This window comes from Mustela putorius, unplaced genomic scaffold (assembly GCF_011764305.1).
Source record: "Mustela putorius furo isolate JIRA1106 unplaced genomic scaffold, ASM1176430v1.1 tig00537350_pilon_pilon_pilon, whole genome shotgun sequence".
Taxonomy (NCBI): domain Eukaryota; kingdom Metazoa; phylum Chordata; class Mammalia; order Carnivora; family Mustelidae; genus Mustela; species Mustela putorius.
In genome coordinates, this window is record NW_025422471.1 from 25,835,332 (window position 1) to 25,862,718 (window position 27,387).

At 41.4% G+C, this 27,387-nt stretch overlaps 2 protein-coding genes across 8 annotated transcripts in view; one reads left to right on the plus strand and one right to left on the minus strand.

Moving 5' to 3' along the window:
• Positions 1 to 3,752, plus strand: part of POC5 (POC5 centriolar protein) — a 35,440-nt gene extending 31,688 nt beyond the window's left edge. For 5 of the 6 annotated variants that reach the window (XM_045074419.1, XM_004766848.3, XM_004766849.3 and 2 more), the window contains one exon: positions 2,413 to 3,752. In XM_045074419.1, the coding sequence (XP_044930354.1) occupies positions 2,413 to 2,556 (144 nt within the window). In that variant the 3' untranslated portion in view covers positions 2,557 to 3,752. The remainder of the gene's footprint in view (positions 1 to 2,412) is intronic. The other variant, XR_006604982.1, reaches the window with a different exon arrangement.
• Positions 3,753 to 6,266: 2,514 nt separating this feature from the next.
• ANKDD1B (ankyrin repeat and death domain containing 1B) overlaps positions 6,267 to 27,387 on the minus strand; it is a 61,566-nt gene continuing 40,445 nt past the window's right edge. For both annotated transcript variants that reach the window (XM_013063715.2, XM_045074444.1), the window contains exons 9-15: positions 25,474 to 25,572; positions 22,435 to 22,533; positions 19,451 to 19,549; positions 14,373 to 14,468; positions 10,045 to 10,246; positions 7,694 to 7,825; positions 6,267 to 6,808 (exon numbers count right to left, since the gene is read on the minus strand). In XM_013063715.2, the coding sequence (XP_012919169.1) occupies positions 6,747 to 6,808; positions 7,694 to 7,825; positions 10,045 to 10,246; positions 14,373 to 14,468; positions 19,451 to 19,549; positions 22,435 to 22,533; positions 25,474 to 25,572 (789 nt within the window). In that variant the 3' untranslated portion in view covers positions 6,267 to 6,746. The remainder of the gene's footprint in view (positions 6,809 to 7,693; positions 7,826 to 10,044; positions 10,247 to 14,372; positions 14,469 to 19,450; positions 19,550 to 22,434; positions 22,534 to 25,473; positions 25,573 to 27,387) is intronic.

The following is a 27,387-nucleotide window of genomic DNA, read 5'->3' on the forward strand; positions in this document are numbered from 1 at the left end:
AAAAATAAACAAAAAAGCTTGAGTTTGTGATCATATACAAATCCGGTAAAATATTTGAGCTTCCATTTCCTCTTGTGTAAAATGGGAGTGTTAAGAATACTTAGCTCCTAGAGTTATTTTCTGGATTCAGGAGTAAATGAGATAATGTGAAAATTGAATGAGATACACTTAAAAAAAGCACTTTATAAATTGTAAAACCATAAACAGATTTAACTTAATAAAAATTACTAGAGAAAGGTACATGGGATACCTCTGTATTATTTCTTAAACTGCATATGAATCAACAGTTGCCTCAAAAAGTTTTAATTTTTGAAAGTTACAAGATCACATCCTTAAAGACAAACAAGAATTGACTTTAAGAGAATGCCCCCTTTATAAATTTTCAATATTAGACAACACTCCTGTCTATATAATATGTCAAAATATTAGCAAAAATATATGTGAAATAAGTTTACATCCTTTTCTTTCTAGCACTAGATGGTTGCTAGATGATTAAGAGGAGCTGGAGTGTTTAAATTTAGCCTCAGGTAAAGAATGACCACAGTGAAGTGGAGACTGAGGCACCAAGTCCAGATGGGGATATGGAGGATGGAGTGTCAGCCTTCAGAGGCTGTAGACTTGGAAAGTCCTTAAGTGACTTCTTAATATATGTTTAAGTATGTGAGATTAGTTATCAGAAATAAGAACAACTGAAGTCATTTCTATTTTTGTCTGCACATATGTATATAGAGAGGGAGAGGGACTGTCCATTTCTAAGATAAAGAAGACATAGACCACATATATGCTTACTTTTAATTTAGGCAGCCTTTTGTTTTTGTACTAATGATAGGAATTCTTATTCTACGAAAACAAACAAACACAGAAATAAAAGACTTAAAACCCCTGTTTCTTAGATTCACCTCCCTAGCTGTCCTTTGCTGATTCAATATGTATAGTACTTCTCCAGTTAATTGGTTATGAACGAGACAGCCATAAACGGCTTGCATGATTACCTAATTAGGATTGTTTTAACAGACACTATGGCAGTCCTCTGCACTACTTTTCATCTTCTCCCCAAAATCAAGACCTGTAACTACCAGAAAAAATTATTACTAATAAACCAGTAGTCGGATTTCTGACACTTTAGCCCCATCTGCTGGCTAATTGCTTGTCCCTAGTGCTACTTGATTCTCTGCCCTATTTTTGTAGATCATGAAACCAGCCCCTGGTAAGGTGAATCTGTTTCTACATTTCCTCTTGCCCATCCTTCCCAAGGAGAAATAGCTCTTTTAACGGGGTCAGATTAGGTGGTTAGCAACTAAATTTTCATACTAGTTATGGAAACTGGAAGAATCTCCCCCATCTGTAATGGTTATCCAGTTATTTATGTACAATGAAACATTTATATAAAATACCTCTTAAAACAGAAAATCATTTTTCCATTTCCTTAAAGAGGAACTCTTAAAGCAGTACCTGTCATGAAGACCTTTGTAGTAAGTTTTTTAAGTAAAGGGTTTTTAAAATACATAGTGAATGTTTTGATCAAGTACATATAATCTTGCTTCAGATATTTTAAGGATGACTTTTCTAAGGGGAAGACTGTACTACGAATGTACATGTACTGCTCAGTGACGTGGACTGAGAATTGGATAACAGGTCCCACTGCTGCCTACTCAGAAGCTGTATCCAGTATAATAGAGGAAATCCTTAAACTTGTACATTTTATACATATGAATGCATGTAATATATACTTGTATAGACAAATGAAGTCGATTGTGTACTGACTCTAATGCTTCGGTGCTTGGGTCCAAGATGTTCCCCTGAGCTCTGATATGGTGTGGGTATCCTCCTCTCACCGTATTTCCTCAATGTCTAGTTATTTGTATAGAAAGTTGTAATCCACCCTAAGGAGCACCAGGCTTCTGGAAATATCTCCTCTTGTATGATAGGAAAAGGTTTAGTTAGCTCCCACGTGAACCAGGGTGATATATAAGAGATGTGCTTTACTCTGGTTTGGAACAAGGACCAGGCATCCCTGAGATTGAACTCCATATGTTAACAGGAACAGGGAGGAGAAAATTGGTTAGAATAGAGGGATGGTGTCTTCCAAACACATAAAGTCCCTTTCTGTAGTTGGTCTCTATAAACATTACAAGATTCCACTTGAGCCTTCTTTGAAGAATGACACCCGTGGCTCTTTTTGTGATCCTCTGGAATATGGCTCTGATACTGAACTGTGGGTGTTGAGCACATCAGTCTAACATATGGATTAAGAACCACATTTTATTTGTTTCAATGACTGCTTTACCAACTTAACTGCATGTATCTACTGGATGCTTAACAAATGTTTGTTTGGTTAAATTATATATAATGAAATGGTATTTAATATGTGTAATTTTATGGGATTGTTAAAGCAGATTTTTACCTTTTCAGCAAACCATTCCTCAAGCTGCTGCAGCAAAGTATCCCCGGACAATTCATCCTGAAAGTAGTACCTCAGCTTCTAGATCCCTCGGAACCAGGTCAACTCACACCCAGTCTCTCACAAGCATCCATTCCATAAAAGTGGTTGACTAAAATGAATATGTACATATTGAGATCTTTTAATTCTTTTGGTTTTACCAAGGATTAGAAGTCTCTCATTTTTAAAATTTCATATTCTTAAAACATCATGGATACATCATGCTCATCTTTTCAAAATTACAAGAGACTTTTTCAAGCCATACCATCCTTTGTAATATATGTAGGATTATTTTAATGTTTTTTTTTTTAAATTTAAACGATTAAGTAAAACTTTTTTAAATTAAAAAATGACTTAATTTTTTAATAGGTTCAGCTGGTCACTGATTATATCATCAAAGTATATAAATCCTGTTTCTCAACATTATTTCTAAAAGGCTCAATCATTTCCAGTGTTACTAAGTCAACTCTGAGAACTTTACTAAAAATATTAAAATAGAATTAAGGTATTTTTATTTTAAAATTAAAAAGTAATAATGACACTTTAATACAAAGTTTCTGTGAAGTTGGTATATTAGTCTTCATTTTCCTAAGATCATTACAATTAAAAATGGGAATTGGTAAGATCTATGAATAATTTTAATGTTAAAAGGGAAAGATTTTTTTGCTAGCACAAAAAGAGAGACACAGAAACATCAAAAAAATTTCCTCTTAGAATGATCCTATTTCTGATGTTCTTTCTTGCCTTTCTGAAACTGTATGGTATTGAACCTTTTTTCTCTCTGAACATCTAAACATCGCCGTATGGGAGTGGGTATAGCACTGGGCAATTCAGCAAAGCTTCTAGGCCTGGGCAGAGACTTTTCAGTGGAGGAAACCATCTGGGTAAAAGTGATTGAGGAAAGAAAGACCAGGCTTCTAGTGGTTTTATTGCTGGCTGACTGGGTTATCTTGGGCCAGACATTTAATGTCATAAATCATAGGATACCACTTGTGAAACAGATCTACCTACCCCTCCTATTTCACAAAGTACTCTGGCTTACATAAAAACAAGTCAGTTCTAAAGAATCTGTCCATAGCCTCAATTTTCACATCTTTAACAGAATTGGATGGACTTAATTAGAAGGCTGTTTCACTTTGAAATTGATCTAGCTCTGTGCTCTAACTTTATTATAGGAAATAGTTTTTCTTACTGTCTCACCTTGTAATAGAACATGAGAATAAATGTGAGATAGGCAAATACCCTATTTCCTAAAGGGCACACCAAGGCTTTTCTGAATTAAAGAATAAAAGAATTAGAGTATTGTGTCTTAGAGTATTAGATCCTTCTTTTGCAGCACTGTTGTGAATTCTGGTCCAGCTACCACTGTGGCAGACAGCGCATCAGGAGTTACAACAAACACAAACCAACAGTGCCTCTTGTGCTACCCATACCTCGGGCATGCTCTTCGCTAGGACTTCACCATGCACCAACTGACCACAGACTCCACTTGGAGCCTACTCATGCAGCCTAGAGTTAACACCCCATTGTGGTAACAGATCAGTTCTTCCTTTCTCCAATGTATGAACTGCCCCGAGGTATACTAGTCCATCCCTTCTCTCAGAAGAAAGTACCCTGGAAATCAGATGATCAGTTACTCTTCATACCAAGTGGTAGCCAATTTGGTATTTCACCCACCTTCCCCATTGCACTCCCTTTTTCTGTCTTGCTTCCTTGGATTTGCACTCCTAAAAAACAGTACTCATGGACTTTGGTCTCAGGCTGTGCCTTTTGAGGAACCTAGATGACAACTAGGTATAGTTTTTAATATCCAAGCCGTAACCATGTGGACAAACTAAAAGGAATATCATGAATATTGTAATTAAGAATATCATAACCATATTTTTAAGCTTTAAGCTCTAGAAGTTGTATATTGTCCAAGGTGGAAGCAAATAATTAGTGCTAGCCTAAGTTAAATTCCACAACTAAAACACTTACACAGTAAGAGTATGTATTCTATTTGTTTACTTTTGCATAAAGAGGTTACCCAGATTTTGAAAGAGGGAGCAAATAGCATGGTCAGTGGAAACCAGCCATACTGAAGAGGAACAAGACTTCACTGAATACCTTTCTTAAAAACTTTTTGGACTTATGTGGATATATTACCTATTTTAAACATTTATAAAAGTAAGTGAGCCATTTACAGTCTGCATAAGACAAAGATATAAAACCATAAATTCATGATAGAATAACTGTACTGATATTGCTCAGGATTTTATCTCTGGCCTTATAGAATTAAGATCAGAATTTGAAAATGGAGAGCCTTAAATTATAATGAATAGGTGCAGATAAACTGATATAACTTGATATCTGATTTCATATTTATTTCATAACTTTCTCAGATTATAAAAATACTACATGCTGTCAAAAAAAACCCTGGAAAGTACCAAAAAGTACAAAGTAAATGAAAATCACCTTGCTGTTGATTTTAAAAACAACAGCAAACATTGGTGTATACACTACTGGTCTTTTTTAAGCAATATTCTACACATATGTGTAATTTAAAGCCAACAGTAACTGTAAATTTCCAAAACTAGGTTTTCTCAGTGAAGAGAAATAACAGTGGATGATTTCAATACAGTGGGCATGAGATTAGGCAATTCACCGGCATTCAACCTTGATCTTCAATGCTGTGGAAGAGTGAGACACTACCCCATTTTATAAAGAAGGAAACTGAAGATCCTGAAAACTTGAATCACAGTTAATAGGTCGCAAACCATGCAAGGGAAGCAAGGGCAAAAATGAACTATTGTGATTTCATCAAAATCAAAAGCTTTTGCACAGCAAAGGAAATAGTTAACAAAACCAAAAGACAACTGACAGAATGGAAGAAGATATTTGCAAATAACATATCAGACAAAGGGCTAGTATCCAAATCTATAAAGAGCTTAACACCCAAAATCTATAAAGAGCTTAACTCAACACCCAAAGAACAAATTATCCAATCAGGAAATGGGCAGAGGATATGAACAGACATTTTTGCAAAGAAGACATCCAGATGGCCAACAGACACATGAAAAAATGCTCCACATCCCTCAGCATCAGGGAAATACAAATCAAAACCCAACGAGATACCACCTCACACCAGTCAGAATGGCTAAAATTAACAAGTCAGGAAATGACAGATGCTGGCGAGGATGCAGAGAAAGGGGAACCCTCCTACACTGTTGGTGGGAATGCAAGCTGGTGCAACCACTCTGGAAAACAGCATGGAGGTTCCTCAAAAAGTTGAAAATAGAGCTACCCTATGACCCACAATTGCACTACTGGGTATTTACCCTAAAGATACAAACATAGTGATCCAAAGGGGCACGTGCACCCCAATGTTTATAGAGGCAATGTCCACAATAGCCAAACTATGGAAAGAACCTAGATGTCCATCAACAGATGAATGGATAAAGAAGAGGTGATATATATATATATATATATATATATATATATATATATATATTTTATATATAAGAAATGAAATCTTGCCATTTGCAATGACGTGGATGGAATTAGAGGGTATTATGCTTAGCAAAATAAGTCGATCGGAGAAAGACAACTATCATGATCTCCCTGATATGAGGAAGTGGAGATGCAACGTGGGGTGTTTGGGGGATAGGAAAAGAATAAATGAAACAAGATGGGATCAGGAGGGAGACAAACCATAAGAGACTCTTAATGTCACAAAACAAATGGAAGGTTGCTGGGGGGAGGGGGGTCAGGAGAGGATGGTGGGGTTATGGACATTGGGGAGGGTATGTGCTATGGTGAGTGCTGTGGAGTGTTATAAACCTGGCAATTCACAGACCTGTACCCCTGGGGCTAATAATACATTCTGTCTTTATAAAAAAATTTTTTCTAAGTGGCAAACCATGATTAAAACTATGTCTGTCAAAAAAAAGGGAAAAAAAAGGAAAAAAATATGTCTGTCTATTCTAAATCTTTTGGATTTTTCATATACCGGGATGCTGCTCCTACCAACATTTAAAAAAAAAAAAAAAAAAAGATGTGCAAAACCTAGACATATATTGCATCAAATGACAGAAAGGCAAAAATCATATACAATTTGCTTTAAGTAAAAATAAAAAAAAAATTTCTGACCTTTCATTTCTGTAGTTGGCAAGTACTACTACCATTTTTTCATCTGGTAGAGCTTCCTGTCACCACCATCGTCATAGCTGAAAATCAATACTACTGCTAGAACTTTATGGCATTAAAGGACTGAATTTAAAGGAAAACGCTGAGTGGAAAATCAATTAAATACAATTCCTTTAGGCATCTATGAAACTGCACATTTCTTGGACCTTGAGTCTGTTTCGTTTTTTTGCCGACGGATCTTTTCTGGAAAAAACAAGATAACATTTATTATTAAAGCTAACATTTATTAAGTACTTACTATGTGCCAGGCCCTATGACTCACTTAATCCCCCAACAACTCTTTGACACAGGCAATTTTCTAGTTAGTAAAGGAGGTAACTGCCACCATGAGGGTGTAGAACTTGCTCAAGATCACACACTGTCAGCGCCGGAGGTCAAGTACGGACCCACAGTCTTGCTCCTGAGCACATCCCTGCACCACTTCAGGGGAGTGCCTCTTACTCTCCCCCGAGAGTTCTTACAGATACTCTTATAGAAACAAAGAAATTTAAAGTAGATGGAACAATCCCAGTGCTATGAAGATAATGTCACAGGAAGAGCTGTCATCCATGCACAATCTCTTGAAACGGAGTATTGGCTCAGTGGTATGATTCAGACATTTAAGCTCAGCTTCAGGTAAAACTGCATCAGTGAAAATAATGGCAGATATGCCTATATTTTGCTTAAATGGTTATTATTACATGAGAGTTTTAACACCCCCTAATTTATCAATCAAACTATCAAGGAGAGTTTTGAAACTCTCCTTTAACTTTATGAGATGGCTTAGCATTCCTGCCCTCTCCTGCTCCCCACACGCCACACACACCTCCACACCCTGCCACACATTCACATCAACAGAAATCCTCCCCCACTTTTTCAAATGCCCAGCAGGGGGGTCATGCTGAGAACCACCAGGCTAAGGTGGGCTCAGTACTGACAGAGTCACTCACCAGAGGAGCTGTGGATTATTTATGAGCCACTGTTCTCATCAGATTGGGACTGCCACTGTTAACGGACAGTATTATTTCTGCTGGCTGTCCCCCAACCATTTGAAGGGAGAAGGAGCTTCTGTCTTGAAAACCAACTCACCAGCTAGTTCTGGGAAGCCTGCGCGTATCAGCTCTTCATACAGATGTTTGACTGGAGTGGCCTGTGTCATCAGGGTCCCATGCAGCCAGATGAGCAGAGCCCTGTGGCCGTGTTCACGGAAACTTCCCTTCCCTATGCCAAGTACACAGAGTTAAGAGGCAAAACACCATATGCTTTTTATTGTGATCTTGGTTCTCACTGAATTTTCTGTATGACTGTGGTTGCCTAGTACTAACTCTTCTGATGGCTGTCAGATAAAAAGGCCAGTGGATGAAAGCCCTTCCAGTTCCCCTCACTGGAACTGCTTTAGGGTGACCAAAGTTTGGATTCACTCCAGCACTTGTCTTGCACCTGCTGTGCTTGACACAGACTGAAGGAGCAGGTAAGACATGAAGCAGCTGAGTCCCTGCCCGATGGTAAGGAACAATCTGAACGAGATGGGGAGCTCTCCTTCAGCATTCACGTGGCACTGCTATCTACCACCATTTCTCACACGCAAAGTGTGAGAATGAGAAATCCTATTACAATGGAGAGAGTCTCATGCAGTCAGTCTGTGGTTAGGATCTGCACTTTTAATCACTCAGATGCTGGTGTTGCTGTCTGTTAACCACACTTTGAGCAGCAAATGTGTACCAGCCTGCCACTCCAGTTTCTGGTGGAAGTATGCATCCCCTGGACCAAGATTATTCACTGGATACCTAAGCCCAGAGAGATGTTGGGGGGAAGTGCTGAGCTGAGATGTGTCTCTCGCAACTCCTGTTCTCTCCTGTTGTGAGAGAACAGGCAGAACACAGAACAGAACACAGAACAGGCTCCTAGTTGTAGCCACTGTGTGTGGGAGCCGGCAGATACCACAGAAGGAGGGCCTGGGCTCTAGGGAGGAAGCTTGCTGGACAGACTTAAAGAAGCAGGTGTTGCAGGGAGAGTGAACTGTAACCATAAAGAATGTACTCTTAGGTGAATCCTGTTCCTTTCCTAATCTTGCCCTTGCCAAACATTCTTCAGTAGCACCATCAACGTGTCACTCCTTTGCTTAAAATTAAGCCCACAAACTCCTTAGTGCCAGAACCATTAACCCTGGATTGGATCTGGATTATGAATGTTGCCGTTATCATGCCAACTAGATTATAAATTCCACCAAATAATGTACCTTGGCTCCTAGAGCAGTTGCATCCCTCACCTGGAGAGCTAAACACACACTAGGCACTCCACATTGTTTGGCTAAAACACTTAAAATCGCCTTTATCCTGCTGGCAGGTACTCTGAAGACACACTGCATTTTCAAATCATTTCTTTAGGTCAAGAGAGATTTCCATAAGGCAACTAAATTCTCTTAAAAACGTCATAGAATGCCAAATGCCTAATTAGTGAAAAAGGAGAAAACAGTAAAAAAGAAATCTTTTCAGAAACTATAGTCAATATTCAACATTTTTGATGCATTATCTTCTCCATAATGTAGCCATTGAATTAGCTATTAAAAGTGCCATAATTGTATGTGGTGTGAATGGCATGTGTTCTTGGGCTGGGATTTTGCCATCTACAGTCCCAGCTATCAATAATGCGGATCAGCTCCTGAATAGGGACTTGTTCACATCTCATAATATCCATGTAAGGAAAGTGCTCTGGATAGAATGTTTTGCCAAGAAAAGGATCTGTTTCCTTGTTTTTAAAGCTAATTAGTTGATTAATGCCAAATAAACTTTATGTATTTCCCAGGTTTTGGTCAAATCATAAAAAAGCAAAGCTAATGACTCCAGCTGACCTGACCTCACTAATTCTGACAGCTGGAGTCTGGCTGAATTGACTCCATGGCTTGGGATCTTCTCAGGAGAGCCCTGAATCTGTGTCCCGCATCTCTCATGGGATAGGTGGTCTCACTCGAGACTGCATCCTATAAGAATTCTATACCCAGATGTGGCTTAAGGGAGGACCTGGAGTGGAAGCACTAAACAGTAAGCCTTTTGTTAGAGAATGAACATTTTCACCCCAAGACAATCTCAAGGAACACTAGAAGAGGTTGGTTTCCCAGGGACAAGCTGTTAAGTCCTTGCTTCCCTAGCACCTATTCAGTTGGGAAACTTCATTTCCCTAAAGGCTAAATGCCAACTTTCCAAATGGCTCGTTAATTATCCTTTGCAAACTTTAGTTTATTGCAGAGTCCACGAACATTCATGGTTTGCAAAGTTCTCAGTCTTTGTGGTCAAAGTTCTCAGTCTTTGTGGTCCTAAGCTAACTGTCCCAATTCCTGGGCCCTTGTCTGCTGCTTATTGTGAGCACCAACCACTTACTTGGAAGATCTGCCACCAAGAAGAACTGCTGTTCCTTCCTGTCCACATCTAAGCCATGCTCACCTGTCCACTGCTCCTCAATGGCTCTGATCTGGTCATCTGTAAAGTTCCAGGAACGGGCCAGCCTCTGCCACTCGTTGGCCTTAAGCTGCTGGTAAGCCAGTTTCCAGAGAAGACTGCGAATATGTCTGGTCTCTAAACTGTGATCTTGCTTGAATGTCAAAGTAAATCTGGTTGATGGGTCCCTGATGTTCTCACCATGCTGCTAAATTAAAGATAACTACATCAGATGATTTCATTTTCTGCTTATTGCCTTATTTCATGGTATGTATACAGTTTTTCAGATATAACTGGTAAGGTGGTAACCAAGACTTATGATGTCAGTATTATCTGACATTTTTGTCATTTAAGATAACAATGGAGATAAATGTCTGAAATAAAAAGCTTGAGTACTATCTGACACAGGAAACATGAGGGCTTTTGCCATGTTACATGCTTCTATCCCAGCCTCTGATATTTATTCACCCCACAAGAAAACAGAGGGGTTGCCTCGGCTAAGGAAATATCACAATAACATATGTATGTACCTTTGAAGGCTTACTTTCAACCAGTACCCTTTGTTTTTTTTTTTTTTTTTTTTTTTTTAAGATTTCATTTATTTATTTGACAGAGAAAGAGCACAAGTAGTCAAAGTGCTAGACAGAGGGAGAGGGCAAAGCAGGCTCTCGCTGAGCAGAAAGCCTGATGCATGATCCTACAACCCTGGGGTTCTGGGTCATCAGGATCATGACCTGAGCGGAAGGCAGACACTTAACCAGCTGAGGTGCCCCTCCCCTGTTCTTTTGTCTGTTTGATTTTCTCATATCAAAGTTTCAGCCCAGATTGGATATACTCTTTTTTTTTTTTAAAGATTTTATTTATTTAACAGACAGAGATCACAAGTAGTCAGAGAGGCAGACAGAGAAAGAGGAGGAAGCAGGCTCCCTGCTGAGCAGAGAGCCCAATGCGGGACTCGATCCCAGGACCCTGAGATCACAACCCGAGCTGAAAGCAGAGGCTTTAACCCACTAAGCACCACCCAGGCGCCCCTGGATATACTCTTAATAAGACCCTAAAGCTGGTCCCTCCATTCATCCTGCTCTCTGGTGTGAGGAGAGCAAAGCAGAAGTCTAACTCTGGGAGCCAAAAGAATGGAGACGACAGGGGTCGATACCATTTAGTTTCAAGTCACTGCAGCCAGGCTTAGTCCAAATGCACTGCGCACTGATAGCTTGTTTTCTCAGTTTTCAAAGGTTCCTTTTGTCCCTTCTGCAGAATCCAGCCAAAGAAACTGGAGAAAAATCTCAAAGTGAAAGCAGGTGTCATGGTTTCCTAGCACTGCACCTGTCGTACACGCTATCAGGTCTCCAGATTATCCTCCTTCAGGAGGTTGCAGATCGGTTAAGGACACGCAGAACACACAGCCCGAGGATTGGGACTTCCTATCTATTCTCCTTTTTTATATATGATAACTCCTGTTTTTGTCCTTAATTAAAAGTGAATCTTAGTGAAAGATAATCTGAACAACAAGGGAGGAGTCCATGCTGGAACAGGAAGTGGAATAAGAGGACATGGACACCTGGTTGTCAAAACCCCTGGGAAGAACATGGTGGGCCTTGCACCTCAGCCCAGTCACAGAGCAGCTTGTGTCTTTCACAGCATCGGTGAGCTCCTCTGGAAGGTCTACAATGTCCTGGGAAGCATGCCCAAGCAAACAGGCCAGTCTTTTCTCTAGTATCTGAAACTCTGAACAGAAGTTGGACTATAACAGGAGGTATAAATTACCTGTAATTGTTTCAGAGGTTGTAAAATACGGGGTCTTCTCTGTCCTACCCTTAGCTTTACTCCCACAGTGCCTAACTCCCAGGGAGTCCTGAAAGCGGAAAGGCTGAGGGTGGGGGATCCAACAAATTTGGAAGCCATGGGAGCCATGGCCCCTCCACTTTTTCCTTTTCTCTTCATTCCCTCTCATGAAACAATGAGGATTCCAACAAGAACAAAATCTGAAACACCACAAGGTAGAGGGAAGAACTGCAAAATGCATCAACCTTTGCACCACAGCATTTTTAGTTCTTTGAGAAACACACATGCTCTGCATTCCAGGATTGGGTTGGGGTGGTCCTTCAGGATTCCAGAGGAAAGGGTCATCAATTTGGAAAGCCCAGGTCTTTTTCAACAGTTCATGGAAGTATTAATAGTTTTTCTGCCAAACACTGAAATATTTGTAGAAGTATCACGTGCCAAAAGTGGTGGAAATTAAAATACCACGAGCCAGATTTTAGGAAGCTTCCCATTTGCCTCTTAACCACTGGATTTAATGATGGATATAAGAGAGGAAATGTCAGTCCTCTCTCTGATGTTCTTTATTAGGAATCATTTTATATTAGGCCAGAATAGAAACTTGTTTAATATACAAAGAGAATTTGAAATAATAATAAATGCATTTGGTTTTTTAAAAATCAGGGGATAGGTTTGTTTAATGAACAAAGTGAACTTAAAGTAAGTAATAAATAAGAGTACCTGGGTGGCACAGTCAGTTTAAGCAGCCGACTCTTTTTTTTTTTTTTTTTAAGATTTTTTATTTTTTATTTGACAGACAGAGATCACAAGTAGACAAGAGAGGCAGGCAGAGAGAGAGAGAGGGAAGCAGGCTACCCGCCAAGCAGAGAAGCCCAATGCGGGGCTCGATCCCGGGATCCCGGGACCCCGAGACCATGACCTGAGCCGAAGGCAGAGGCTTTAACCCACTGAACCACCCAGGCGCCCCATAAGCAGCCGACTCTTGATTTTGGCTCAGGTTGTGATCTCAGGGTCCTGGAACTGAGCCGCCCTTAGCTCAGAGTCTGCTTGGGTTTCTCCCTTCTCTTCCCCTTTCCCCTCCCCTCCACATGCTCTCTCTAAAATAAATGAATAAATCTTTAATAAATTTGGTTTAAAACATTTAAAAATATATATATTTAAAAACAAGGCTTCCTCCCACTCCAGATGTCTGTCCCCAGTTGTCATTCAGGTTAACAATGCTCACATTTCGGAGAGTCTCCTTTATCCATTTATGTATTGCATAGGATTCTCAAAGTTCATCTAACTCTCACATCTTAAAGATTTGTTAGGAAAAAGAGCTTATTCATTTGGTGGAAAGTAATTTATTCTCCTCTAGGAAAAAGAATCTAAAAATGCTAGCAGCATTAAAACATTAAAAATAGAACCAATGACTATTTCTATTTTCAAAGAAAATGTGAAAACAGTCATTTAAGAAGCAAGAGAAAAGGTAGAAGTTGGGAAAATTACCTTCAGTCAAATGCAGTGATGATCTAAGAAAAGGAGAAAGAAGCTAAGGCCAAGAGGAAGAAAATGAAGGAGCAGGAGGAATAGAAATCAAGTAGGAGGAGGAGAGAGAAAGCATTTCTAATGGTCACAAAAATGTTTTATAGGCAAGTAAGAAAAGTTTGAGGAGGATGGTGTGGCCTTTAAATAATATATATGTCATATCATCCAAATATATATATCAGGACCCCTGAGCCAATTAAATAGGATTGTGAGCAAGGAAGAGGCAAATCAATGCACTTTGCCTTAGAGATTTAAGGGAAATTTCACAGATTGATAAATTAGACAGCAAACCAGGCCTGAGTCTCCTCAGGGTAAACACATGAGGGTTAAGACCTGAATTCTGGCACCAACCTACTAGACTAGGGGAGCCATTCAGCTTAGGATGGAAATAACCGAAAGTAGAAACTGAAGGTGTTGCCCAATAATGCAAATCCTGTCTGAGGGCTTAGATTTTGATGTTGGAGGGAAGGCCTGCTGTTGAGAAGCTGCATGTATGGTAGCTATCAGAGGAAATAATAATGAAAAAGGGACAGAGAATGTCTTGGAGTCAAGACTTCTGTGTCCTCAAAATGAATAAGGTTTTTGTGACTATCATAGGACACTTGAGTGACAGCCAGAAGGGGTGGGTAGAAAACAGCAGAGCCATGAACATAAACTTTGTTATCACTCATTAGAATGTGGGTTTGAGAACTTCCACAAAGTAGCAGAGCCAGAGACTCCGTGACAGAGGGCACAACCTGGGAGCCAACCATGCAGGGCAAGCATGCTAAGCCCGTTAGCCCTGACCAGCCTGCTTAGCCCAATGAGCTCTGCACACCTCAGTTCTGACTACTGATGCTGGCAAAGGGAGGAAGCAGCAGCTGTTCATTCCATGAATGGAGCAGCACAGGCCAAAGGGACTGTTATAATTGCACTGACCAGGACCCTCCCATTAGAGCAGAAAAAATAACACAAACCCCACACTACCCATAAGAAGATGGTGGTTGCAGAAGAGCCACAGCTAAGCTGGCATCATGCTTCCTTACCTCTTTCCAGGCATAGTATCTCTCTGCTTTAATGATCATGTCCACAACAAGGCTGTGGTTGCTCCTGGAGGCCACGGCCAGGGCAGTCTTCCCTTGCTAAAAGTTAAAAATGAAAGTGTCAGGCAGTATGGTAAAGTGTTTAGGAGCTCGAATTTTGGAACAGAGGGACCTGCATTCAAATCCTGATCCGACTGCTTCCCTGCACTTGGGAGCTTGAGCCAGTCCTTGGCTTCCCTAGGTCTCAAAGAACCCCATGGTGTACTGGTGAGGGGCAAATGTGATAGTGCATATCAAGCCCTTAGGACTGTGCATGGCACATGGTAATTAAGAGATGCTAGGTATTGAAAGTGTCAGATGCTGTGGCAACAGGGCAGGGGAAAATATTTGGGTTTAGGGACCAACCATCAGCAGATGATATTTTACACATGCTCTATCAATGAGAACCCAAACATGTCTCCAAGATCCCCAGGGGTCCCCCTGGCTCGCTGCACGAGGGAGTCCTCAGCAAATAAATAATATGGTCACACACTTTTCTCTTCAGGTCTGACTCTACCTGTGGTTGAGACTTTGGTCAATATGCCATGCTTCCTTCCCCCAATAGTCTTTTCCTTCTTTTATGGGAAGAGACCTCCTGATTCTAGCTAGGCATTTGGCCACTCCAGACATTTCCTAGCCACCCTCGCACTTAAATATGTTACCTAAATTCTGTTATATAAAAGAAGTGGCAAATGCAACTTCTGGAAAGTATTTTTTAAAGAAAGGAAGGATGTTATTCTCCTTCCTTTCCTCCTCTTCCTGAGTGGAATGCTGACATGATGGCAGGAGCTTGAACAGCTGTCTTAGACCAAGAAGTTGAAGCCATGTGCTATGGAGAGTAGGTAAAAGACAGAAATTGCTGGATCTCATTAAGAATAATAGCATTCAGGCACCTGAGTGGCTCAGTGGGTTAAAGTCTCTGCCTTCGGCTCAGGTCATGATCCCAGGGTCTTGGGATCAAGCCCCACATCAGGCTCTTGGCTCTTCGGGGAGCCTGCTTCCCTTCCTCTCTCTGCCTGCCTCTCTGCCTGCTTGTGATCTCTGTCTTTCAAATAAATAAATAAAATCTTAAAAAAAAAAAAGAATAATAGCATTCATCAGAGAAAGGGCAACCCTCTTACACTGTTGGTGAGAATGCAAGCTGGTGAAACCATTCTGGAAAACAGTATGGAAGTTCCTAAAAAGGTTGAAAATAGAGCTACCCTACAACAAAGAAATTGCACTATTAGGTATTTACAAATACAAATGCAGTGATCCAAAGGGGCATGTGCACCCCAATGTTTATAGCAGCAATGTCCGCAAGAGCCAAACTATGGAAAGAGCCAAGATGTCCATTAGCAGATGAATGGATAAAGAAGATGTGGTACATATATACAATGGAATATTATGAAGCCATCAAAAAATGAAATCTTGCTGTTTGCAACAATGTGGATGGAACTAGAGGGTATTATGCTAAGTGAAATAAGTCAATCAGAGAAAGACAATTATCATATGATCTCTCTGATGTGAGGAATTTGAGAAATAAGACACAGGATCATAGGGTAAAAGAGGGAGAAAATGAAGAAGATGAAACCGAGAGGGAGACAAAACATAAGAGACTCTGAATCTCAGGAAACTAACTGAGGGCTGCTGTGGGGGGAGGGTCGTGGGAGGGCTGGGGTAGCTGGGTGATGGACATTGAGGAATGTATGTGCTATGGTGTGCATCATGAATTATATGAGACTGATGATTCATAGACCTGTACCCCTGAAACAAATAATACATTATATGTTAATTTAAAAAGAGAATAATAGCATCCATGACAAAACTACTAATTCATAGTACAGAATTCAGCTCACTTGGATTCCTGTCAAGAATTTTTCTCTATTATATGGCCTCTAATCAAGGGTGAGGGATTGGAAACTTAACCAAATGGAATGAGCAATAAAGGATATTCTGAACATGATTTTGGGCATGAGTGGCCTGGGATCCCATCTGGTATCTTTTACAAATTACAAAAGGCACACCTTTGTCAAGATGGATATAGCTCAAAGCTACAGCACACAGCTTTACAAGCAATGTCCCCTAGATTTTATGCAGTGCACAACCTACACATCTATACTTTTTTTTTTTTTCCTAAGCAAAAGATGGTGGTTTTCATCTATCTTTTAAATGGCACATTAAAAATTTGCTCAGGGGTCCTGAAGATAATCAAAATGAATGTCAGAAATAACCCCAGAAAAAGTTCTTAGCAACCCATGCTTCTCTGCTTAAGGATCCAGCAATTTATCCCACTAATTCCCTCACATGGCTGAGCAAGTACAACTCCTACCAACCCAAATGATCCGGCTGTTAGTGAAGGTGATAACACCCAGGTGGGCCAGAAGGTCAGGGATGATATTTACCAGTTTCTAGTCAAATGACACAGTAATGAAATTAGGAAGAAGTATACTGTGCAGGCAGTTAGCAAGTCTCTCATTGCATGCTACCTAAATTCTGGCTTAAGAAGCCATTGGAATCACCATGAATCACCCACCACCTTCTGTGGGAAGGCAGCATTCTGAAGCCAGTGTTACCAAGTACCTAGGAAAACCTTCCCAGGGAGTGTGCCCTGGAGTGGAAACCCAGATAAAACTGCTGTTGAGTGTGGGAAGGCCTCCAGGAGCTTGGGGACACCTCAGACTGAGAGAACATGTTTCTGGGAAAGTCATTCACACCAAACCCTGGCTCCTTTTTCCCATCCACAGTCTGAATCACTCTTACAAAACTTGTGGGAGTAAGTAGAAAACTTACTTGTGGGAGTAAGTAAACTTACTTGTGGTAAAACTTGTGGGAATAAGTAGAAAAGGTAGTTTTTATTAATTAATAGGTATTGGGGGCCAACCATGTGCCAGGCCCAGAGAAGAAAGAGGGAGGTGGAGAAGAAAAAAAACGGGAAAATCAAATTATGAGTCAAGTTGCAGCACTGATGGTATTTACCTGAACATCCAGTCCACGAGCACTGGGGACCCAGCCTGAATTCCCTTTCCAATGCGACAGTCTTTACCCATAAGGGGTAGGTGTCCCACAGGAGTTAAGTATTAATGAGAAAGTGAAAAAAAGTGGGACAAGAAAGCACAGGAAAATACAAATGGGAAATGTTAATACCAAAGCTAAATGTTAAGGGATGGTAAGGAGTCACAATGGCGAAAGTGGTAGAATGCCACCTATGTGACGAGTTCTGGGTGGTTGCGTTTTCCTTCCATATGCTTCTGTTTTCCAGATCATGCACAGTAGGCTTATATTACTTTTCATGATAACTTTAAAAACTGACCTCTAGAGAAAAGTAAAATAACACATCAGTACTCCAAGTCCCACAAATGTAACATGTAAAAAAGATTCTGAAAGAGGACATAGGATGAACCCCGCATGCACTAGGTATTAAAGATGTGTGGAGCTAATGAAGAGTTTGGGTGAACACAAGAAAGGGGAAAGCGGCCAGTTTCAGAAGCAGTCAGCTCTGCTCACAGCTGTGGGAAAGCGCTGGACAACCAAGCAGCCTTGGCTTTGAAGCTTAGCTCTATGTCTTACTGTGCACATGACCCTTGATATCATAGAAATCTCTTCAAAACTGGGATAATTTTGCCCACCTCACAGAGATGTGAGGACTGAAACAAGGTGCACGTGTGTGAGCACCTAACAGGACTGCCACACCTCAGTCTCCTGTGTTTATGCTTTTCAGTAAACTGGAACCTAGCAGATGTCCACCCTGCAATCCTCCTGACATGGAGCCCAGCTTACTGTTTACTTGAGAGAAATGAAGTTGTCTTTCTTTAAAAATAAAAAAAAGATTTTTTAAAAAATCTAAGCACATTAAGGAGGGGAAAAAACTTGCATAATCAAAGTTGTCTTTCTTTGGGCATCTACACAATGCCCTAAAGGTGGGAGCAACCCAATGTCCATCCACAGATGCAAGGATACACGAAATGTGTTCTCTGCACAGCGGAGTGTCATTCATCCTTACAAGGAAAGCTAGTCTAACACACACCACAACACGGATAAACCTTGAGAACATTATGCTACATGAACTTAGCTAGTTACAAAATGACAAACACTGTATGATTCTATTTACATGAGGTACCCAGAATAGTCAAATTCGTGGAAACAGAAAATAGAGCAGTGGTTGCCAGGGCTGGGGAAAGAGGAGGAAACAAGGAGTTGCTGTTTGGAGTTTCAGATTGGCAAGATGAAAAAGTTCTGGAAATTGGCTGCGTAACAGTGTGAATAGATTTAACGCTACAGAACCATACACTTAAAAATGGTTAAGATGATATATTCTATGTTATATTTATTTTACAATTAAAGAATTTTTAAGTAAGAACAAGTTTAGACATATGTATGTTTGTTCACTGCAGCTCGGTCACAGCAAAAGCTTAGGAACAATTTAAATGCCCATCCACTGAGAACAAAACAAATTATGACATGTCCATGCCATAATGGACATTATATAAAGAAGAATGAAGAAACTCTCCTTGTACTAATATGGAACAGTTTCCACTTTATATACTTAAAGAAGAAAAGCTAAATGCAGGATAGCATGGAGAAGTACATCACCACAATGTAAAAAGGATGCAGCAATATGGTAAGAGTATAATATATTTATGTTTGCTTATTTATGTGTAAAGAAACTGGAAAGAACAAAGAAATTTTGACAATAGATCTGTATGGTCAGAGTAGTCTGGAACCCAGATAACTAGGGTCGGGGGGGGGCTCATTTTTATTGTAAAACCTTTACTGATTATGTTTTCTAATTTTTGGACCAAGTGAATCTACCATCTTTCCCAAAGATTAATAAATAATTTTAATTTTTAAAAATACCTGTTTTATTACTCAGGGTAAAATATCTTACTTACACGATTCAATCGAAATCAGGATGTTCTACTGACTGTTTGGACACACGGTTTCTCTCATGTGTGTCCGACTCACAAGGGGTGTGCTAAGTAAGGCTGCCGTTCGAGGGTTACAGACAACAGGGAGCTCTGCATGACCATCTCCGCTGAACACGGTAAAGACTATGAACTTACCTTATCAACAATCTTCAGGTCACATCTTGCCTTCAGCAAGGTTTCCACTAGTTCCACATTGCCAAGATCAGCAGCAACATGCAAGGGAGTTTGCCGCCTCTGCCATGAGAAATTTCAAAAATGTAATCTAAACACATTAAGGAGGGGAAAAAGCTTGCATAATCAAAAGACACAGGGAATGCAGAGGTGTCCTATATGGGCATAAGGGAAGATAAACTAAGATCACATTTTTATTTTTCAAAAAATTTTTTTAAAGATTTTATTTATTTATTTGACAGACAGAGATCATAATAGGCAGAGGGAGAGAGGAGGAAGCAGGCTCCCCACTGAGCAGAGAGCCAAATGCGGAGCTTGATCCCAGGATCCTGGGATCATGACCTGAGCCGAAGGCAGAGGCTTTAACCCACTGAGCCACCCGAGAACCCCTATTTTTCAAAAATTTTTAAAAGATTTTATTTATTCATTTGAGGGAGAGGGAGAGAAAGAGAGAGCACAGGAGCAGGGGGAAGGAGAAGAGGGGGAAGCAGACTCCTTACTGAGCAGGGAGTCCAACTCAGGGCTCAATCCCAGGACCCTGAGATCATGACCTCAGCCAAATGTAGACGCTTAACTGACTAAGCCACCCAGGTGCCCCAAGATTATATTTTTACATAGGTACAGGGGACATTCACTACAGTGTTATTTTTAACAGTGAGAAGCTGAAAGGAAGTTGCATGTTTCACTAGGAGATTCGTTTGATAAATTATGGTAAATCCACATGCTGGATAGTAGGCAACAATTCAAAATTATTTTTAAAAAATAATTTCAATAAGAGATACTAGAATAATCAAATTCATAGAGACAAGAAAGTAGAATGGTGGTTACCAGGACTTGTGGGGAAGGGAGACTAGGGAGTTAGTGTTTAAAGAATACAGAGTTTCAGTTTGGGAAGATGGAAAAGTTCTGGAGTTGGATGGTGGCCATGGTTGCTCAACAATGTGAATGTACTTAATGCCAATGAACTTTACATTTAGAAATGGTTAAATTTCTTTCTGGGGTAATCACTTTCTTACCAAGAGGATAACAGTGTTTCAAAGAAAAAGACAAAATCACAAGAAAGTCACCCACTTTAACCTTTCACTGAAGGGATACGCTAATGTGCAGATAATTCTAAAATATTAGTACTGAGGGGCGCCTGGGTGGCTCAGTGGGTTGAGCCTCTGCCTTCAGCTCAGGTCATGATCTCAGGGTCCTGGGATCAAGTCCCAGATCAGGATCTCTGCACAGCAGGGAGCCTGCTTCCCCCACTCTCTCTCTGCCTGCCTCTCTGCCTACTTGTGATCTCTGCCTGTCAAATAAATAAATAAAATCTTTTAAAAAAATATTAGTACGCTATTTATGGTCTAGCCCAACCCTTGAACCAGATAGAGGAAGCAATTTCCCCAGAGTCACACAACTGGGCCATAGCATCTAGCTCAATACTCCTCCAACCAGAGCACTGGACGACTTGCTCGGGCCATTAGCATAATTAATATCAGAAAGCATTTATTAAAGAATCACTTTTGGATGGCAATGTGCCCCTCTGGGGGCTCATCAGAAACATCACACTTACGATGACAAACTATCGAAGGTCTATACCAACACGGAACAGAGATACAAGTGCCACACATTAAATACCAATAAAATTTCATTGCGACGATACTGTTTTAAGTCTAAAAGGCAGGAAATGAACTAAAATGTTAACAAGATTGTCCTTCCTTGGGGGGAATTACAAACAAATGGGAATTTTTACCTTATTTATGTTTTCTTATTGTTATACATTGAGTGTATTCTCAATCTAACATAAAACTGAAATGAAAAAGTCTAATTCTATAACGGGGGGTGCAGAATAATAAACCATCCTTCTCTGGAATGAATTTAGCCAATTCTGGTAAAACCAAAATCATGTGTAAGTTCTGTGTATGGAGCAAAGATTCTGCTCATTTGTAAATATTTGAGTCATTAGCAGATTCAAACACATAAGCATATATAATAACAAAAAGGTCCTCCCCCAACTCCCCCAAACATTTGTGATCATGAAACACAGGGAGGAAGATCCATTGGGGGGCCGGGGGGAAGGAATGGAAGTGCAGGTAAGTCTCCATTCTGCTCCCGCACAAAGGAACAGGTAGGCTGGAGATGGAGGTGACTGGAAAGACCTGAGGCTCTGGTTCCCCGGACAGAAGCTGAGGGCCACCCAGCAGCTTAGGACAAGCATGTGCCCCGGATCTGGCTGCTCCCTCCTCTCAGGGCCCAGCAGAGGCTTCTCTAGGTAGAGGCAGTCAGAAAAGCAAGACATGTCCAGAGTTCTCATCTGTCCCCAGGGTTCCAGAAGGGCTCCTCCCCAAATAGAGTTTCTCTTCCTACTTCCAACAGCTCTTGGGAGAGGCAGCAGCCCCAGAGTTGGCTCTGTTTCAGACAGTGCCCACTCCCATCCTCTTAATCTTCCACCTCAGCATTTCCATTTCCAGCCAGTGATGGATTCCTTTTACGGGGCATTTGATTCTGCTCCAGTGGACTGAATTCATTGTGATTTTTTTTTTAAAATTCCAAGAGGTCTCTTTTGCCTTTGGGTAAAAGGAAGACCATTTACAGTCTCTAATATAGAAACAAAGCTTCCTCCTTGTGGCAAAGGGCTACCACTGGCCAGTTATATTCCATGTAGAGGGAGTGGCTTTTGATTTAAAGAGCCGCTAGCAATCCACCTCTGAGCTACTGTTTATCAACCAGAGGTGCTGGACCTATTAAGTGCAAACAGGTTAAGAATGCACTAACTGAACCCCAGTTGTGCATCTGAAAAAGTACGTGTGTGCAAGTGGGAATGGGGGTCACAGAAAAAAAGGATAACATATATATTCCACTTGGAAATTTTTAAAGTAACTTTAACTTGCTCAAAACTACCCTTACCTACACAACGCATTGAATTATAAGAAAACAGACTCAGGTTTCTGATATATCTTGCTTACCTGATTTAAGGTGTCAACGTCGTGCTGTGCCCTTATTAAGCTGTTCACAACTGAGATATGGTTGTTGATAACAGCTAAATGAAGAGGGGAGTCCTTCAGCTGCAGAAAGAAAAAGAAACAAAATTTCAAATCCAAAAGATTCTGGGTACATCATTCAGAACAATAAGCATTCATTTTGATAGAGATGTCCTGATAATCTCCTAGTACTGGAACTGCCCAACACAGCATCAGGCCAATAGCAAGTGTTCAGCACTATTTCTATCCCAGGATTGTACAGCAAAACCACTCACTAGCAATCAGCTCTCCCCCTCATTTGTTCTGGAACTATACACTGAACACCTACTATGGGACAGGCTCTTTTCAGGAAGCTAAGGATTTAGTGGTAAACATGGCCCATTCTCAGGAATCTTCCAATCTAGTGGGGTAAGAAAATATTAATTTTTTTTTAATCACAAAATAAATACATAAATTGTGAAAAGTGCTTTGGAGGTAAAGGAGAGTACCAGGAGAGCATATTGGGATGGGCAGATTGCTAACTTTTCTGAAGATGAAAAAAACTTTCCTGAAGAACTGACACTTTCACTTAGATAAAAATGATAAGAAATGGGGCGCCTGGGTGGCTCAGTGTGTTAAGCTGCTGCCTTCGGCTCAGGTCATGATCCCAGGGTCCTGGGATCAAGCCCCGCATTGGGCTCTCTGCTCAGCCGGGAGCCTGCTTCCTCCTCTCTCTCTCTGCCTGCCTCTCTGCCTGCTTGTGATCTCTCTCTGTCAAATAAATAAATAAAATCTTTTTAAAAAATGATAAGAAATATGAAATAGGCTTAACTGCAGGACTTCTCAGTTCCTTCCAAGACCTAAGGTATGGTGGGAATAGCGACAAGGAGGAAAAACCATGCACATTCAGCATTTCCTGAATTGATGTGATTTAGAGTTCTTTCTCCCTAGAGCTTTCTGTGGGACTAATGCTGCATTCACCCAGGGGCACCATTCTCATGGTTAGCCCTCCCATGGATATAGAGTATACAGCCCCAGGATGTTCACCAAGCCCCTCCAGCCTGCTCCCCTTTCTTCCTCAGTTGTGGTTAAAATGCCTGTCCTACAGCCTCACCCATGGCCAGTCCCTCTAAGCCAACCCCGAAGGCAGGATTCTTTCCCAGGAGGTCATGACTACCTCTAAGATCACTCACTTGGCTCCTGCTGCTTCACCACCACCCAGCTGCCACTGGCCTATGGATGCACTAAGGAAATGTCTCTAGGGGTACTGAAGGCAGCCAAAAAGAAAAACAGGTGTGGGAAAGGGGTGAGATGGGAGAGAGAGTGAGCTGAGGGACAGTCAGGGTGGAGGGAAGGCAGCAGGAGACAGGGGGAAGGGGGGGTTCAAGTGTGAAAGAGCAGGGTATTCAGGAGATCCAGGGAGGCTGTGAACAGTAGGAGAGCTGAGAGCCAAGGCAGCTGACAGGGAGTACACGTGTGTGTGAGGGCAGGTGTGATGAGGACAGAGCGTGGCGTTGCTCAAGGGAAAGAGTTTTTTTTTTTTTTTTTTTTAAGATTTTATTTATTTATCAGAGAGAGCGAGCACAGGCAGACAGAATGGCAGGCAGAGGCAGAGGGAGAAGCAGCCTCCCTGCTGAGCAAGGAGCCCGATGTGGGACTCGAATCCAGGACGCTGGGATCATGACCTGAGCTGAAGGCAGCTACTTAACCAACTGAGCCACCCAGGCATCCAAGGGAAAGAGATATTAATAATAAGAACCACTTAGACACATTGAACATATTTTTATAATGCTACTTAATACATACTCACTTCTCCAACAGTTTATACTCTGTTTTAAACTCTGGGCTAACAGTTTTCATTCACAATAACCCTAGCAGCTAGATCCTCTATTCCCCACTTTATATATGAGGTCAAGAGCAGTTACATAACTTCCAAAAGGCCTTGGGGTCAGGAAGTGGCAGAGACAGGATTCGAACCCCTATCCACCTGACTCTAACATTGGCACCAGGCTCCTTCCCAGGAAAACTACTAGGAAAGAAACCTATGGAAGAGAGAGGTACTGAGTTTCAAGAGCTGCACCAGCACACAGAGGAAAAGGAGAAAGGGAGGAAGTAGGACTCCACAGCTGCATAGGTCAGGCTGCCACAGGAGTGAACAAGAAAATGGAAATAATGGGACTGGCTAGGGCAGGGTGGGAGGAAGGTTTTCTGGGCAGGCCTCTTCTATTCAGGAAGAATGTTCTCTCTTGAGGCACCAAGCATGAAAAAAGAGAAAGCATCCCTTGGCCCAAGGAAATGGGCAGTGTCCTTCTTGCCAGGGCCACCGGCCTTGCTGGGACCCAGCACCTCCCGAGAAACGGGAAGCATCCTTGGATAAACCAGGCGAGTTCAGAGCCAATTCCCTAACGTCATTCTCCAAAAACTACCAAACACGATCAAATCACATCCCTTCTCTCCAGTTAATATAATAAATAATAATGGCTAAGCAAAATCAGAGGAAATAACAGTCTCACAGGAGAAATGAAAATAGAGTGAAAAACAGAGAAATGTTTCCCATCCAATTCCAGCACAGAGGGCTTTTGTTAATGCTACCAAAGCCAACTCAAACTTCAGAAAAGGTAAATCAGTAAAAAAAAGATTGACTTTCAAAAGAAAAACAAGATCACTCAGTGAAGGGAGGGGTGGGGAATGATCATTCTTCTTCCCATTTATAGCAGTGCCCTTTCTTTTCCCAGACTGATAAATTTAATACAAGAGTAACAGCATCTCCAGATACCTGAGAAAGTTTTATTGCAGCAAATATCAATATTTAAAAGACAAACAACTCATTTTGTTCAGGAACTTCAATGACTTTCTAAAATTCATCCCTTGGATTTTATTTCTCAAAATTAAGATTGAGTCTCCAAAAGAAGTCAGTCAGCTTTCCCAAAAAAAATTTCTCCTTTGTGAACATCTCATCCCCTCAAGTATCTGTGAGGAGTATTTCCCCGCACAGCTAGCCTCACGGTACCACAATCCAAGCGCACGTTACTGGAATAGACTCACTTCCATGTTCTGGTGCAGATCAACATTCTCCCCAAGAAGACACCTGACAAGGGATGGATGCCCATTCTGGGTTGCCATCTCCAAAGCAGTGATGTTGTGCTGTAAGACACAGGTGGAAAGGGCAGGGAGGACCCCATTACAATCCAGCATGCTTTCTGGTATCCATCACGTGGTAATTAATTAATACAATGAAACAACTATTTAAAAAAGAAAATCCAACGTGTTTTTGATCATTTTGAGGGCCTCTTCGTTACTTCCTGTAAGTGTTTCCCCTAAGAGTGAGAGTCCTAAGTAACACATGCCTCAGGCAAATACAAGCTAAATCCCGGTTTCCCTTCATTAAGGAATACAAAGCGTACAAGGGCCAAGTCTTCCCTCCAAACATCCTGCAAAACCCCTCCTTGAACCAAAACAGCTATCCTGGTATTGGTCCCAGGAAATGCCTCAACACCCTCGTACCCCCTGGCCATCTTACCTACAGCTCTCCCTTCCGCCATGTCTTGCTCCAAAGCTTAGCATGACTGCGATCTTTGTGCAGGGTTCCCTCATGGCCCCTCACTCAACTTCAGTGCCTCTCCTGCCCTGCTGCGTGCTGCGTCCTACCGCAACCTGTGCTCATGTGGCTTCACTTCAGGCCCACGCTAGATGGCAGAACTGCCTTTGATTATTGTGCCCATCTTCCAAAAGGTTTTAGCATGCTGCCTTGCAGTAATATAAGATCAGTGGATAGTTGCTGGCTGATTAATTATAAGATTGCTACAAAGTATTTCTAGGTCCACCAGATAAGGTTCTATAGGATGTTACGTCTTCCAAAACTGACTATATAAGTAACCACCATTCACGTGCCCGTTGGCAATGTGAGCCTTCCACTTCCCCAACACGCAGTCTACCCTTGCATCTGGGTGGACTCTGTAAGTGCTTGGACCAATCAACAGAGTATGGCAGAAGGTACAGTGTGCCCATGGCAGATGTAGCTGCTAACCGGCCTGGCAGGGTCTGCTCCCTGCCTATTAAAATCCAGCTGCCTTGCCAGGAGAAGAGACCACACATTAGTGCCGCTCAACAGCCCCAGTTGAGCTCCCGGCTGACAGCTGACACCAACTGCCAGGCATGTGAGTGAGCCACCGTGGACGTCCAGCTCACTTACAGTTTCAAAGGACCAAAGTCTGGCTGACATCTGACTACAACCACATAGTCTGACTAACAGACCCAAAGGAAGAATCTCTCATCTTAGTCCAAGCCTCAAAGCCATGGATGACAGATACCAGTGGATTATTGGTTCAAGCCACTGAACTTCTGGTGGGTTTCTTATGAAGTAACAGATAAGATGCTCATAAAAACGATACATACCCTGACAACCTGGACTCTAGCTTGAGCAGCTATTAAATGTCTCTGTGACATTTGCAGGCCTCTTCATCCGTAAAAAAGGATATAACCACCTGTACTAATTTTTATTGCTGCTGCTAATGAATTGCCACAAACTCAGTGGCTTAAACAATACAAATGTATTATGTTACCATTCTGGAATTCTGAAGTCTGAAATGCGTCTCACTGGGCTATAATAAAGGCCTTTCTGGAGGCCCTCAGGAAAATCCCCTTCTTTGACTTTTCCAGTTTGTGGAAGCTGCTCATATCCTGTGGCTCACGGGCCCTTCCCTCCATCTTCTGAGCCAGTAATGGTGCGCGCTAAGTCCTTCTCATCCTTCTTAGTTTTGACCTCCTCACCTGCCTTCCTCTTCTGCTTTAAAACACCTTTGTGATTACACTGGGGCTGCCTGGATAATTGAGGATAATCTCATGTTAAGGTCAGATGATTAGCAGCCTTAATTCCATGCACAACCTAAATCTTTCTTTGCCTTGTACCATAACATATTCACAGATTCCAAGGATTAGGACATGGATGTTCTTGGAGTG